This window comes from Alosa pseudoharengus, unplaced genomic scaffold, assembly GCF_046254945.1.
Source record: "Alosa pseudoharengus isolate Yale_2024_CS ecotype anadromous, Long Island Sound unplaced genomic scaffold, YU_APseudo_1.1 YU_APseudo_1.1_scf_6, whole genome shotgun sequence".
NCBI classification, from domain to species: domain Eukaryota; kingdom Metazoa; phylum Chordata; class Actinopteri; order Clupeiformes; family Clupeidae; genus Alosa; species Alosa pseudoharengus.
This window is the reverse complement of record NW_027468848.1, coordinates 25,484,082-25,500,241: the sequence shown is the minus strand read 5'-3', so window position 1 is coordinate 25,500,241 and position 16,160 is coordinate 25,484,082. Positions and strand designations below refer to the sequence as shown.

The following is a 16,160-nucleotide window of genomic DNA, read 5'->3' as shown; positions in this document are numbered from 1 at the left end:
CCCACCCCCCTCAGGATGTACTGGGGGTCCGGCGGAGGTCTGGCCATCATGTACGCACCCACTGACGACCCCACCCAAATGTCATGTGCTCAGCCTGAGAGCAAAAAAAAAAAAAAAAAAAAGAATTTGTCACAGGTGGGTTACAAAACTCCCTCTGGCACTGAACTGTTAGCATGCGTTAGCAGATTAATGACGGAACAGAAAATGATAGTGTAAGGTCAAGTTGAGTCTGGGTCCATTTTCTTCATCAGTCTCAATCTTATAGATTATAATCTTTTTGGAGTTGCTTTGGCTTTGGCCATTAAGAGCAATTTGGCCTAATGTATCCAATTTTAAAAAGTATAAAAAAAGAACAAAACTAATCCTCTCAGCATTTGACCTGAGACATGGCGTTTGTGTTTACGGTGTGGATTCCTGCACATAGCCTTCATTAGCATCTCAGCCCATAGCGAGGACTGAAGGCAGGCTAACGAGCTGGCTAATCAAGCGCTGTTACCAGCCTTCCACATTCATCTTCATCTGTCGTAATAAAAACAACCTGAACAGACAGTCATTTTTCTCCACCCTCTAAAATCCTTGAACACTCGCTCCCCACGAATCATTTCACCACATTTAAACATGACTACCTTAACATCTGGGGATTCGCTGTATGTCATATAAATAAGGCCTTTGGGCCATGGAGAGAATTACTTTTTTATTTTTCCTTCCATACGATAAGACCTCTTACTCAATAAGGCACAAATCACAACGGCAGACAGCTTAATTACTGTAAACACAACAGGTTTCACCCTTTTATACATATATTAAAAAAAAATGTCATCAAGGGCAGGTTTTTCACAAGGCAGAAGCGCATAACTTTTTTTATGTGTTGGCTGTAGACAGGGCTGTACTGGAAATAGAGCCAACCACAAATATGCAGGAGGAAATTATGTGTCAATGTCAAATTACATAGTTGTTGACTTTCAGTCTTGATATGGCATACAACAGAACACCCTCACACACACACACACACGCACACTCAGACAGAGACAGAGACAGACAGACACACACAACATAGGCTAAACAATCACCAAAAAGGAAAGTAGGTTATGTTGTCCCTGAGTTTTTGTGCCAATGGCCGTGTCTTTCCAAATTTTACAAGCACTGTAAATCTGCTGACAGAGATAGCCAATGAAGACTATCAATCTCCTCCTTGTACCATCTTCCTAACGATGACTCCAGGCCCTTCAGGTGAAACCCAAGCCTGTGGTATTTTGGAATGGACCCAGTTTGGAGGGTTAGTGGTTAAATTGTCCATGTTAATCCGTCAAGCAAAGACGGTTCCCCGCTGCCCTACCTGCCTAATTAAGAGACTGGAACCGTGCTGCCCTCTCAGTCTGACCCCTCACAAAGAGCACAGTCACGCTGTGTCCTCTCTCCCGCTCTCCGTCCACCCCATTATAGCGGCAGTCACTGTCACAAAAGCCCCCAGGGCCAAATGAATGGCTGTCCAACCTCCAGCAGCCGTGACCATCAGATCCCAATCAGGCGGCCCAGAGACAGGCGACCAGAGTAAACGGGCAGTTAAAAAACGGCTTGAGTTACAGTCCCTAATCAATGGAGGGCCTTAAAGACAGAGAGAAAACAATCACAACTGCTTTACATGATCAATAAACAGGTGGACCTTTCAAGCAGCTTCAAAATGATCAATAAAGAGTCAGGTTCTTAAAGGCAATCAAAATGGTTTCAAATGAATGACAAGCAGTTGGTAGTAGTAATTAAGATCTCTAACTGTTCATTAACAACCACTTTCCAGTCCCCATATAGGGCAATGAAGGACACTAAATCAGTGCAAATAGTTTTACTCAAGGAAATTTCAATGAAATTTCTCCCTCAGCAGCAATGATCGTAACTGCATCGCTAACAACTAAAATAGCAAGCTGCCATGACAACATTGCTACACAATACCATTGCTCTTACTATTTCATACCAGTTTTGGACATCATGGGAGGCTTTTTTCTTCACTAACGACAGTTTTTGGATTTTAAAAATTCCCTAACCATTGTAGGTTAAAACACCACACAGGTAGCTTATGTGGTTACACCCTTAAACTGGCAAAACTTTATTATAACACAACACTTCTCACTCACCTCCTGTCGATCCGACACAAAGAGAAATAGGGGATTATAATGAACACGAAGGGGAGAGGGCACCATTCACAAGGGTGGAGGTGTCTGCACATAACACTGTAATCATGCATGCACACCTCTTCTAGCATCCCACAAGTCTCTAGGAGCTGTCTTCCTCACACAAACACAAACACTGAGCCAAAACAACAATGCGCCTAAAGAGACAAACAAAACAAGCCGGAGACACACTGTCGATCACACGCTCTGAGCAGACCCTGCCATTGTCCTACGCCGTGCCAAAGATGCGGCAAAACAAACAGCCTGAGTAAATACCAGAGGCTTGTCAAGTAACAGTGATCATCTGCTTGACAACACACAAGTGATTCACTTAAGCCTGGAGTGTATGCAGTAATTGTCATTTGGTGGGATGCCTTAGCAATGCTAAAAATGTTTAGCCCCTCCTAAAATGTAAGACAATGAGGCACACACGTCCGATGCAAGAACGGTGAAAATGACTTTTGAAAATGATCTTTTCAAAACAAATAACATCTGAATTAATTAGAACAGTTATATGCTCGTTCAGTGAATACAACGTTAAATGTCAGAGCTCCCTCATATCTGTGATGTGATGGGGTAAGCATGACTCAGTGAATCTCATAATTTCAGCCACTGCATGACAAGTCATCACATGGGCCGCAAGACAAGTCAAGAAGAGGGAATGAGAGAAAAGGGTACAGAGAGAGAGAGAGAAAAAGAGGGGAAGAGAGAGAAGATTGAGGTTTCTACTCCCTCTGTAATAGATAAGACAGCTCTGGTAATCTGACTCTAAGTCTTTGGATAAAGCCAGTTTGTCTCGTCTCGGCCCGTCTGTCAACACCTCCTTGGTAATTAGGCCTAATTATGAGAGGGAGAGTTCGCTTCCCCTTCATGTTATTAAATAAGGGCCAGCCTCACTGGCCAGGTATCTTTCAACAGCGGCAAGGGGCTGGCGACCTTCAGATCAAACGAAGCCACTATCTGTGCCCCATGGTTTGCTGCTTATATGAGACGGGGATTGAGGAGACCGGTCATTTTAATGTGGGCTTCAAAGATTGGGAATAGGCCGTCCGCATTCCTTCGCTGGCTTGGCGGAGCTGGTATCGTGTAATAGGCAGCTACCCACCTGAGCCGTGAGGCCGCCTCTGCCCCGGGCCCGCGCCTCCTCCCTCCTCCCTCTCTCATTTTTTGCCATTCATAAATAAGCCCAAGACACAGAGATCACAGGGAGGTGGCCATAGAAACCACAGACTGTGCCTCATCCTTTGTGGAGCCGCTGCATAATATAGCACAACGGCATCAGAGAAATACCTTTCCCTGATTTGTGCATGGGAAAGAAAAAAATGACACAATGCATCTGTTCATAGCGGAATAATAATACAAGCTTATAGTCTATTCAATAGACTCACAGACTCACACAGAATTTCTTTTGAACAAGCTTGCTAAAGGGCCGGCCCTTAGGTTACTCCTCTGTGCCATGCAACCATATTTAAGCGATTAAGTCATTCTTCTGACTTTATCGAAACATTCTTATCTTGTTTTGGCCTTTGCTTCTCTCCATTCAAACGGAGCCTTTCCACCTCACTGGGGGCAACACAGCGTACATCATTAGTCTGCCTTTTTTGTTTTCCGTCTTCAAACTATTCTGGTGAGCAGGGCACCCCCAATCCAGCCACCCAGCAGGCTTTAGATTCGCTTACAGAGGAAAGAGAAGTGCTGAATGGAAAAGGTGCTCCATTATATAAAAAAAAAGGCCAGTTAAATAAACAACGTAGGAAGTGCACAGGACTCCCACCCTTTATTGTGCAGTCAAACACGGGTAAGGGGGGAGGGGGTGAGGTGGTTGGCAATCTAGGCTGGAAAAACACTCCTGTGGAAGATATAGAGGGTGAAGTCAGACCCAAGTGCACCAACACCCACTGTCACTCACACTGTCAGAGGGGGGAAGAGGCTGTATTGTTCCTGTCAATGGCGTGAATGCTGAGTTCGGCCGCCAAAGATAAGGGCTGAATGCAGAGCGTCTGTCAGAGAAGTTCACTGATGGAGCACTTTGTCACTTCAACCCTGATCTAGCTGGGGCTTACCGGTGATTACTAACAAAGATCGAGGACCAAAAGGTAGGCCTACCTGTCCCTTATCTGTAAGCATCAACGCCAGTTTCCTTCCTTGGTGCTTTACCTAAACACCTGAAGGAGGAGGCTAGACTATTTGACAGCCCGAGGCAGGCTACCCTTGGTACCACGACAATTATGACACATTAAATAATGCGGAGAACATGAAATGTAATGCAATGCATGGAGCAAACCCTAATCGTATTGATCGTGACGTAGACCACTGCTGACGCCACTTTTCTGCATTACGTTTATCTTCTAAAAACAAATGTTAACTGAGATGGGCTAAGCATTTTGCAAACATAAAAGGTCTTCTGGGGAAACTACTTAATCGCGATCGCACTAGAAGTAAACACTACAGAAATGTAGGCTACTGGACTCCACACAACTTCTTTCAAAACATTCTTTCGGTAACGTTAAGTGTATCCCACTACAGGGAACACAAACACAGAGACAAAAACACAGGCTTTGACAAGAAGAGGAATAAGCACAAATATTTGCCAATTGTGACTTTACATAATCAAACTACAGACGGACCTTTCAGTAGCTAATATAACACAGCATAAGCTGGAAACTATACCTGAATGGAAGACCCGTGGAGAAAAACATGCGCCGTTGAACTTGAAAGACCCGAGAGTTTGTAGGGCTGCCCATAGCGGTGCCTGATTTTTTTTCAGGTTCACTCACACACACGGAGCAGCCTATGGAGTAATCTGAGTACCCAGAAGTTCGCATCATGCTGAAGGAGCAGCTCAAGATTTCTTGGATGAAACCTTAGAGAGAGTTGCGCATTTTGACTGTCTAACGACCCATTACGAAAAAGAAATAGGCTATAGGGATTAATTTTAGTCTAGCCTAGGACAAAATGTTGTAGCAATCTTAGCCTATGAGCAGGCTGGTATAGATGGGTAGGCTAGGCCTATTATTGGAATATTACAGTATTTTTGGACATAGAAGTAGCCTATTATAAGACTGTACTGTACGAACACTAGGGGACACGGATATTATATAGGGGTATTAAAACATCACAGAAATAGACTAGGCCTACTATAGAACAAGGCCTAGGCTATAGAAATCAGGCCTAATATAAAGGAAAAAATAACATTAGGCCTATAGACTATAGTTCTTTAAAAAAAAAAAAAAAAAAAAAAACTATAGTAATACGCTAAATCAGTATTAGGCTACTATAGTTCTTTTCATTAGGTACTATAGGCCTAAGCGTTATTTTTCCTTTTGTGCTTCAAAAATATATTTAACTCTCTAAACATCCTTACAGGCTAATACAAACCTACTGCACACAGACGATCGTTCATTTCCCCCCTTAGCCTAATAGAGAACGGAGAGGGGGGAAAGAAAGGTCTAATCCACAACGCACACAGTGTTCTTTCATAAAGCAGGAGAAACCTTTATTTGTCCATTCCTATCATAGAAAAGGGGAGGTTCAGGCTCGACTGAGCGCAGGCAAAAAGATTAGATGAAACCAGAGCATTTTAAACCTCTTTGGGGGCCCTGGATTAAGCTGGGTGATGGCTACTGAGTGCCTTATCCTAGTAGTCCTAAAATGAAACAATAAAGCATACAATTCCACAGGTGTTTGTTAAAATACATGGGAATTTGGCATGAAGACATCTTGGTTTGACATGGGCATCTGGGCTTTTAAAGACTTAAAACTCAAAATAACCCCTTTGTGCCTCATAGTAATTTAGCAGTACAATGTAGCATTGACCTAATCTAATCAATTTTTTTCCCTATCAGACCAGTGATGAGATGGGTTTGCAGGTGGGTGATGGCATCCGGGTAAGTCAATTATGGCAAATGGACTTGGTGGGATCGTGAGCCCTCAGCAGGGGGTGTGAAAAATTGTCTTCAGTGCCGGCCTGGTCAGGTGCCATCCCCAGTGCCCTCATGAATTATTGGTAGCCTCTCAGCTTACCCACGTTGAAGCACAATGCCAGGCTGAGACAACTATGGTCTCCCAGGGTCTGGGAGGGGTGGAGAAGGGGACAGACGCCATTGTGCCCCCTCAGACTGGAGTACGCGAGAAGGAAACGCCAGCGCTCCAACACTCTCCCCCAGCACGGGGACACTCTGCTCACCTTACAGCTCATCACTAAATTGGGAAGGTGCTTAGCTAAGTAGCAAAAGTCTGACTGTTACCTGAGTGATCAGAGACTGTCCAGGGAAGGTAACAGATCTTGGGTCTTAATAAAGAAATAAGATGCATTACTGTGAACAGCTGATCAAAGTGGTGTTTGAATGCATATAATGTTGTTGTTTTTTTTTAATTTTATTTTTTTAAAGTCGTCAATGTTCAGTAAAATAAATCTGTTAAGGTCATTTTTGAATAATGTTAAGTGTTGTGTCCACTGTAATATGTTAAATTAGAGTTTAGAAGTAGCCTATTTATGGATATCCAGATGCAGTAATGAACATCAGTGTGTTTAATGGGCACTCACACAAGACATACACACTCACTTCTAGTGTTTAAATGTCAAGTAAAGCTACACTTTAGTCCAGTGCCAAAGCTGTTCCAAGACAATTGTGAAATGTTTCAAGTGTGCACTTCGTTCTGTCTGCCAACACTGCGAGCAAATCCTTGCACACCACTATTTATCCTTAGCAAGTCAACTTTAAAGTGTTAAGAAGGCATTTCAAGGTTGTGGGTGAATCCGATGAAAATTGTTTTTCATGGCCAAATGTGTGCACTCAACAGCATTAGAATGAGGCTTGGACCCTTCTGTCATAGCACCGGCAAAGCAAATCTCAGCAGCACAGCACAAGTCAGCACAGATCAGCTCCACCAACAACATCTGTGTTAGCAGCAGCAGGTGCGAGTAGAGACATCACCATGGCACAGACAGTGACACCAGCACAAAAATGTACAGGCACACTCAACAGGCACGTTTGGCAAGAGCCCCAGGTTCAAATAATGGGGGGGGGGGGGCATTTCAAGTCTAAGAATGTACATGCGTATGGAAAGGGTGAGAGGCCTGTGTTGAAATTTGGAGCATTCAGGTACAGTATCTCCGCGCTTGTTTTTCTTGGGAGGCTTTAAGATAGGGTCGTGGTGAGAGCGGAGTGAACTCAGAGAAGGTGTGGATGGACTGTTGGATCGGGCTGGTGTGGTGTGAGGGGGAGAGGATAGTCGCGCCATTCCTTGGGAAGAGTTCCTCCCAGGAGCTGTGCGTCAGAAGAACTACCTCTTATCAGGTCTTCTTTGAAACACTCTTGCACTTTTCATGCAGTCAAGATCACATATGGACAAAGTCAAGGACAATTGTTCGCCATACTCACATGCAGGATATGTGGGAACCTGACAGTATCTGAAATGTCATGTTTTCTTTCTTGATACATACACATTTGTCTCAGTGCAGTGGTCGTCCTTTGCTTTGAGCTCTACCACATAATGATCACCCATCCAACATGGGCCTGAATTGTCATGCATACGACATAAAGAGCTGGGGCCATGATAATTACCGCATGTAGTGCTGTACAAACATTGCTGTGTGTGCATAGAACGGTTCTTGAGTTCTTGACCCTGCCATTTTGGTTCTACATGCTTAAAATGGTATCAAGGAGGAGCAGCATTGAGACGTTTAAGTGAAGGCTAGTGTTTTAGTGTTCCATTTCAAACTCTATATATCACTGATACTTGGCGAGGCGTCCCTTCCTGTGATCTCTGTGAGAGCAGACAGCCACAACAAAGACATAAATCACCATCCAATGAGCAGCTACAAACAAGACAAGCAGGTTGCGAGTCTGATTTGAATCTAAGAAAGCATATGTTTGGACACATAGACATGCACACAAATGCGCACACAAACTCACACTGCGTGACGTTTTTCTTCCTTTGAATTTACTCCAACACATACAGTGCTTGGTACTGGCTCACTAAACAGGAAACATTAATCACTCTCAACACGCACAACGGAGTCCGTCCTAACATGCAGTCTCTCAGCTTCATGAAAGAGCCCCCCCAATAGCATGCAGTCTGAAACGTGAAAAAAAGGGCCTAGCCAAAGAGGTGAATCTGTAGTGGTGTTGGCTTCCAAGGCCTCTGGTCTTTGTTAAACATTTAGGAACAATAGAGGAAATAGAGCATGCTGGATTAACACCTTGTCTACATGAGAAAGCAGTGTGCTTTTCCTCAGCATTTTCAAAAGATAGGATGAGGTTTATGATTGTGTCAAAAAAAAGATTATTTCAGCACATTTCAATGTTGTCAGTGTAAGATGATTATCATCATCAAGATTATGACCCTTGCCTTTACTTTGCATGTTGAGAATCCTTTGTTTTGTACATAGGGATCTGTTTTAAAGGGTTTTGGTTTAGTGGTTGGTTAGTGTTACTAAAATAATACTAAACTAAAGTAAAATAATAACAAACCTTTGCTAACAACAATTAATAAAAACAACCCAAAACAAAATAGGACAAAACATCAACTATATCAAATGAATTTGCATAGACTTGATCTTCTTAAGAAATGTTTTGTTGGTGTCTTGCTTAACCCAAAACACCCGCTAAGGTATTGAGTCTTTATGGTCTGGTTAATCATGGCTAATGTAATAAGGAAGAACTTAGCGTCCTGTGTGGCCTTGTCTGACAGCATGATTTGTGTCACTATATAAATAGCTCTTTGTGTCTGGGCATCCAAGGTGAGACTTGAGGATAAGACTCTGTTTTCATTTCTGCCAGTCTAAAGAAGGAGCCCTGTGAGTTATTACGCAGAAAGGTGTGTGGCATTTGAAATGGCAATAAGATGGTCCTTTTTTTGGAGGGAGAGGCCATTACCTCTAAATTGAGTAGTACACATTAAACAGCTTTATAAAACAAACTCCGCTTTTACTTCCGAAGAGTCACTGCATCCTCATTGACAGCATGTCAACAGATAAGCACAGCAACCATCCAGCACTGTGTTTTATGAGCTCATCATTATGCTACAACGATACTTAAAGCAAGGCCATCACATTTAACATCCTCTCTCTTGGCTGTAGCTCAATGCTTTCAGAAGTTCAGCCTAGACAGCCAATCCTCACAACCAGGAGTCCTCCTCCAGTGGCCTGCTGATTTTCTCACAGAAGCCCAGCTCTATAAGATAATGGCCCGTGCAGACCATATGCCTTGAATTACAGGTCCAGTATCTCCTCTTATCTGTCGCTGATAAGCCCACTTCCCACTCTTTGACCCTGCGATCATTTTAGGCCTCAAGAGTCCAAGGGCCAGACCCCATTGGTCATTAGTCAAATTCTCAAACTCAAATTCTGAGCTTGCACCAAGGACTTGTCAGCAGTTTTCCCAAATGCATGACAGTGATGCAGTCACTTCCATGGATGAAATCAAATGGATATTAGCACATGTAACAATGGCCATACTGCACAGTCGTATCAAACAGCGAAGTATAGCTTCAACCCCTCCTGTCTGCATCACCACAGTGTGCATTAAAAAACATTAGATCACCGTTATGCAATGCAATACGACTGAAGCTGTAATATGCAAACACACAACGATATAAGATTCAAACTTTCTGTCTACATTACTACAGCGTGCATTGAAATCTTGTGGCTGACAGCTCACACTAATGCAAAGCAAACATTAAAAAGACTGAAACTGGTTGGATAACATGCAAATGTTCAATATTACAATGACGTAACAAGAAATAGCAGGACTCTTCAATAGCAAGAGCACTGCTGGTTCAGCGACCACAAAACACCAGACTGTTTGAGTCAAACCGTCTTGCTTCATTGGTTAACCAGCCTCCACTCACCACCCACACCTCCTCCTCCCTGGTGTTCCTCCCCAGGACCCCACCCTTCCCAGGCCCGGCAGAGGCCCTGCAGGCATCTCACCGTGACAGTTCTGAAGAAGTCGCTCAGGGCCCGGCAGCCGCACCATAATTGGCCCCTATTCATTTCGCCGAGCTAATCCTCGACTGGTCTCGTCCTTTTTTCTCTTTCTTTTTTTTTTTTGCTGTTGCGAGCATCACTTCTCCCTCTTTCTCTTTTTGCAAATGTTTACACAAGACACTGAAGGCAGATATGTGTTACTCCTCCCTGAGCTTTTTGGACACAAACGCCGGGTCTGTGTAACCAAGCGTGCGTCTCATCTTGCCCCTGCGTTTCTGGGAGGCCTGGCAGACTGAAGCCACAATGGCGCTGTAAATATAGGCCTTGAGCCGGACTGTCAGTTTTCAATGGGCTGGGATTAGGCCACGGAATATCGCTAGAACGCACCTTGACATGTTGACATGTTCTGCTAAGTGCATTTCAAGGTGGATTTAGCCACATTTGTTCCATTTTAGGGCAGAGACGAAGAATAAGACGAAGAGAAAGAGAGAGAGAGAGAGAGAGAGAGGGAGAGAGAGAGATTGAAGGAAAAAAAGACAGGTCTAAAAGCCTGATGCTGCCAAACAGGTCTGCTCTCTTTGACTTGGTCTGGGAGACTTCACCCCCTTTTGTGCGTGGAACTGAGCTGCAGAGTGGAGTCCAGTGTTTTTAGGGGTGAAGTTGCTTAAAGGGGTTGCTGCGTTTGTGAGAGCCCTGTCCTTAACCAAACAAACAGAGAGGAATTTCGGCCATTGTTGGTGCACGAGCTTGAGTGACAGGTCTGCAATGCAGAGGAGCCCTGTCAGTGGAGACAAGGAGGTCAGTGAGGGCCCACCCCCCCACTGAGCATGCTCTGCTCTGGAGACCTGACCCAACACACACAAGTACGCAAATACACACACCTACACAACACACACACACACACACACACACACACACACACACACATATTTAGTCCTAATTCAGAGTTTCGAGTTGAGCTGTCCAAAACCTGACACATACATAATCAAAGCTTGTCATCACACACAGATGTGTATATTCACACAGACAAAGTTAAATACTGCACAAATATCAACACGCACACATACACAGACACATCAAAATACACTGCTAGCATATTTTATTAATTTAACACTTACACTGTGTACAAAGCTTTATGACAAATACGCTTCTCTATTTACAAAATAAATGAAAGTTGGAGACCAGGTTGACATCAGACTTGCTCTGCCCGGGTTCGGGTTTTCGAGCAAGTCCTCATTAGCTGGCCCCTGGAAAGCTGAACCCTGACCCCACCGGCCGCCGTGTTTACCGGGCTGGGACTGACCCGCCGACGCTCCTGAGCTCTGTCCATAAACACCATTCATCACACACATGCCATATTCAGTAACAATGACAACGCTTGTTTTCCCGACGAGATATTGCTCTTGAGAAGCCCTTAAAGCTCCAAGTCAGTCTGTGGGAGACTGTAAACAGCATCGGACACAGTGACAGAGACAAATAGGTGGTGTGCGTGCATGTGCGTGCGTGTGTGTGTGTGTGTGTATGTGTGTGTGTGTGGTGGAGAGGCGTGGGTCCAGCGCAGAGCGGCCAGAGGGGGGGGGATCCCCCTCATGGCGTGGTAACTGACTGCCATCTCAGATCTCCTGAGGGATCCCTCCTAAGCCCAGGCGCGGATTCATTTACGCTGGGCAAACAAGCCACCATGTTGTGGACTGTGTGTGTGTGTGTGTGTGTGTGTGTGTGTGTGTGTTTGTGTGAGTGAGTGTGCGCATGTGTGAGTGTGCGCGTGTGTATGTGTGTGTGTGTGTGTGCGTGTACGTATGTGTATGTGTGTGTGTGTGTGTGTGTGTGTGTGTGTGTGTGTGTGTGTGTGTGTGTGTGTGTGTGTGTGTGTGTGTGTGTGTGTGTGTGTGTGTGTGTGTGTGTGTGTGTGTGTGAGTGTGCACGTGCATATGTGTATGTGTGTGTGTGCGCGTGCATGTGAGTGTGTGTGTGTGTGTGTGTGAGTGCGGGCCAGTCCCAGGCCATCCCCAGCAGCGTTTAAGTGTTTGTGCGCTTTGCGAGTCCGGCTGATAGAGTCAAGCTGTTGGCGCGGGGCTGGAGGTCAGGGTCTCTCCGTCAGCACCCCGTCCCTGAACAGAGCACACACATCCAGGCATCCCTAGCCACCATCACCCACCCACCCTCCCTCCCCCACCCGCCCCCCGGTCCCCCCGCTCCCTCCGAGCGCTCCCTCTCGCCCTCAGCCCCAGGTACAAATAAACCTGGTAGCCCTCGGCCCTCAACCACCAACCCCGGCCGCAGCCAGAGCTGCTGTCACTCCCCTCGTCAGGCTCATTAATCAGCCTGGGCAGATTAGACTTCAAACAAAAATAAACCCATCCAGGCTCGCCCACCCCGCTCCACTCCACTCGGCTCCCTCCATCCCCAAACTCTCCTAACCCCCCCCAACCCCCCCACACCCATCCAGTCATCCGCTCACTCTCCTCCACCCCAATCCAGCTCCTCAATGCCACATTAAAAGAGATACCGCAAGGCCGCGGTCGGATTTTGGGGTGCCGTTTCAATATCGGGGGGGGGGGGGGGGGGCGCTGGTTCGGCTGTGACGAGGGATAACGAATCCCCGTAGCGAGTGCGGGGACGGACGGACTGTGATGGAGGGATGACAGGCCCGGGGCCCCCGGGAGGCCTCTCAGGGGTGTTGCCCTCTGGGCCAGGGGGCTATCAGCCAGTGTGGATAAACAACTGATAGAGCTTATCTTCTCTGGGAGGGAGAGAAAGAAAGAAAAAGATAAATATAAAAAGAAGTCCGCAGTCCGCATGGTGCAGCGCAGAGCAGTGCACCCGGCCGATTAATCCTGGAAGTATGTGACCCGATCGCTGATTGGGTTTTTGTGGAGACTTCATCAGAGTAATGCGATAATCTGCTGATGGGGGGCGAGAGGTCTGAGGGAGGTGAGAGAAAGGAGGAAGGAAGGAAGGAAGGAAGGAAGAGAGAGCAATATCACCACCTTTAGGCCAACTATGGTACTGCCACTGCCCGCAAAAAAGAAAAAGAAAAGAGAAACCCTCCAACAAAAACATATCAGAAAAAGACCCCAGCGAACTCCATCTTCCCTGGCGGAGGGGATCATGTTGCAGGGGCCTTCTGGCTCTGGGTGCCCTAACACAGAGAGGGCCTGACAGAATGTGTTATTGCAGGGCCCACGTATTCCCCACTGGGTTCGGAAGGGCACAGACCTAAACAAGCTCTCTCTCTCTCTCTTTCTCTCTCTCTCTCTTTCTCTCTCTTTCTCTCTCTGCCCACCCAGCTCCCTGGCCGTGGTCTACCCGTCACTGACTGACAGCAGGGACTCGCCGGGGTGTTTGTCTGTGTCCATGGGAAACGGGGGGCGGTGTCACCGCGGCGACGGCCCTCTCTCTCATCCATCAGTGTCAGGGCGGGTACCGCGTGTCACCTTCAAGACTAATGGGCAGGAAGTACAGCCGGAGAAACAACAATATTTGCAGAATATATTTCTGAGACGCTCGGGCCCTTGCTGCTGTCTACCTCCCTCTCTCTCTCCCTCTCCCTCACTCTCTCGTGTGCGTTCATTTCAACAAACTGTAGCGGCCCCTTAATCCTGATTTATGGCCTTGTTTACGTTGTTGCCACCGCGCTGCCTAGGATTGGTTTGCTTTAACCTGGACAAGTATTTTTCCCCCAAGTAAAAATCTAAGTGCGCAATTAGCGCTCCATAAAATAATCTTAACACACGTTAAAAAAACGCTCGGGAGAGGGTCCACCACCCTACCCGCGTGGTGCACAATGACCGAGTGGTCAGAGTTTGGAGTGGCTCATGGATTGAGTGGCATTTCAGAAAGAGTAGATCTCGAGCACATGACCCGGGAAGATGGCAGGCAGGCTATTCCTTGACAAGTACACGTCCAAAAGAAGTTTTAAAAGGAGAGTGACCTGTGGCTGGGCAGAGGGCTAGCAGAAGTGAACGCTGAGAGACACGACGCTAAGAGGTGTCAACTCCTCTCCCCTGCCTGCGTGTCTAGCAGGCCCCTCTATACTGGATAGGCTCTGGTGCCTGTGTGTGTGTGTGTGTGTGCTCGTGCTGTTCAGAGAGGGGGTGCTTAACCTCAGCAGCCCGTTACCGTGGCGTCCAACCCGGAGCGTTTGGTGACGTTGAGCTTGGTCAGCTCCTCGGCGCAGGTGGGGTGAATGCCCACGGTGTTCACCAGGTGAGTGTAGGTGGCTCCACACCTGCACACACGGAGGGAAGGAGAGAGGGAGAGAAGAAAGGGAAGGAGAGGGAGAGGAGAAGAGAAGAATCAAATGCAGCATTCATCCTCTAATTAAGCCCTTCACCTCCCCTCGCTCTCTCAATCCCTTCTTTATCTATGCAGACGGCCATACTGGATATTAATCTATCCATTCAGCCACCTGCAGTCACATCTGTACCTAATGAGATTTTGAAAATATATATATTTAAAAATTCTCATTTCATTTTCTTTAATTATGTAAGAAAGCCATAGTGTGGGACAACAAGGGAGCCGTTGCTCCTTTAATGTAAAGGGGGATGGGTTCAAACTAAAGGAACAGCTTTGACTCCCAGAGTACATGGAGCTCATGGGTTCTAGTTTTCTGCTGCAGCAAAGACACCACGCATGGTGGACTCACTGGAAGCCCAAGGCAAAGCCCTGGATGACCTCTCCAGCGTTGGGGCCAGTGAAGTGCAGGCCCAGTATGCGCTGGTCTCCTTCACGCAAACACACCGCCTGAGGAGAGAACATTGATAGAGTGAGAGAGAGAGAGAGAGAGAAAGAAAGAATAAGAGAGAGAGACACTCAGTGATTTTTTTACTTTCCCATAATTTATATACAATAGGAATGGTAACACTTTACTTGACAGTATCAACATAAGAGTGGCATGACACTGTCATGAACATCATGACACGTCATGACACATGAACCCTAGCCCTAACCCTAACCTCTAACTCTAACCCTAATCCTAACCTAACTTGTTATGACAAAAACCGAATGTCACTTAATAACAGAAGCATTATGTCATAAATGTTTCTGACTTGTTTATGACACATTCGTGACAGTGTCATGTCACTCTTATATCGATACTGTCAAGTAAAGTGTAACCGTAGGAATATATATACTGTACATAATGTATGACATCATATTGATCCACAATGGTTTAGACTATGAATAAGTTAGAATAAGGTTTAGTCCAGTGGAGTACAAGCTAGATGTGCTGCAGAGTGTGGGGCAGAAAACATAAACAACACTTTATATACTGTAGTACATGTACGTATCGCGTGCACAAAGATATGATTGTATCATTGTTCATGACATGTAGCAAGTGTTGGATCCTGAAGTGGTTTTGAAGGTGTCTAACCTTGATGTAACACTGGCTGGCATCTCGCTCTGCCACAGTGAACTCCAGTGGCTTGTAGAACGCATGGAACACCTGTCCAGAAAGAGAAGCGGAGGTGAGAACCTTACACTGTCCCTGGGCCAACTGCACACATCCGCTGTCTCTTCAGGGAAAACCGCCACATTAGGGCGCATCCGCATCCACATCCGTAACGCTAATGGGTCTGGCTGGAGGGGGACTGCAGGTGTGTTGGAGAGAGCAGTTAGCGCTCAGAGTGGTGTCTGGCCCTGTCAGGTCTACCGCGGCAAACCACAGGAGATGGAGAGAAGGAGAGAGAGAGAGAGAGAGAGAGAGAGAGAGAAAGAAAGAAAGAAAGAAAAGAAAGAAAGAAAGAGGAGAGGAAAGAAGGAAAGAGAAAAATGTAGAGCAAAAATAGATGGAGAGGAAAATGGAAAGAGTGAGTGAAGAAGAGAAAAGAGAAGAGGGAGAGAGAAGGAGAGAGAGCGAGAGAGAGAGAGAGAGAGAGGGAAGCGAGCGTGCCGACACAAGTTGGTGGTGGACGAGCAGCTGTCAGAGCCAATGAGTGGCTGTCTGTGAGCCACAGTGTTTGATGGTGGGGCTGTCTGTCGTCGGGCGTTACACGCCTCAGTCAAACCTCCTGCACGCCCATCAATCCCGGCCGCCAGCCACACCGCACGTCAAACGGGTT

The 16,160-nt window shown here is 46.2% G+C and overlaps 1 protein-coding gene across 1 annotated transcript in view; it reads right to left on the bottom strand.

The window, feature by feature from the left end:
* Positions 1-15: 15 nt before the first annotated feature.
* Positions 16-16,160, bottom strand: part of txnrd2.2 (thioredoxin reductase 2, tandem duplicate 2) — a 37,300-nt gene continuing 21,155 nt past the window's right edge. The window contains exons 15-18 of the mRNA XM_076269816.1: positions 15,473-15,544; positions 14,747-14,844; positions 14,205-14,329; positions 16-94 (exon numbers count right to left, since the gene is read on the bottom strand). Coding sequence (XP_076125931.1) covers positions 14,206-14,329; positions 14,747-14,844; positions 15,473-15,544 — 294 coding nt within the window. The 3' untranslated portion in view covers positions 16-94; position 14,205. The remainder of the gene's footprint in view (positions 95-14,204; positions 14,330-14,746; positions 14,845-15,472; positions 15,545-16,160) is intronic.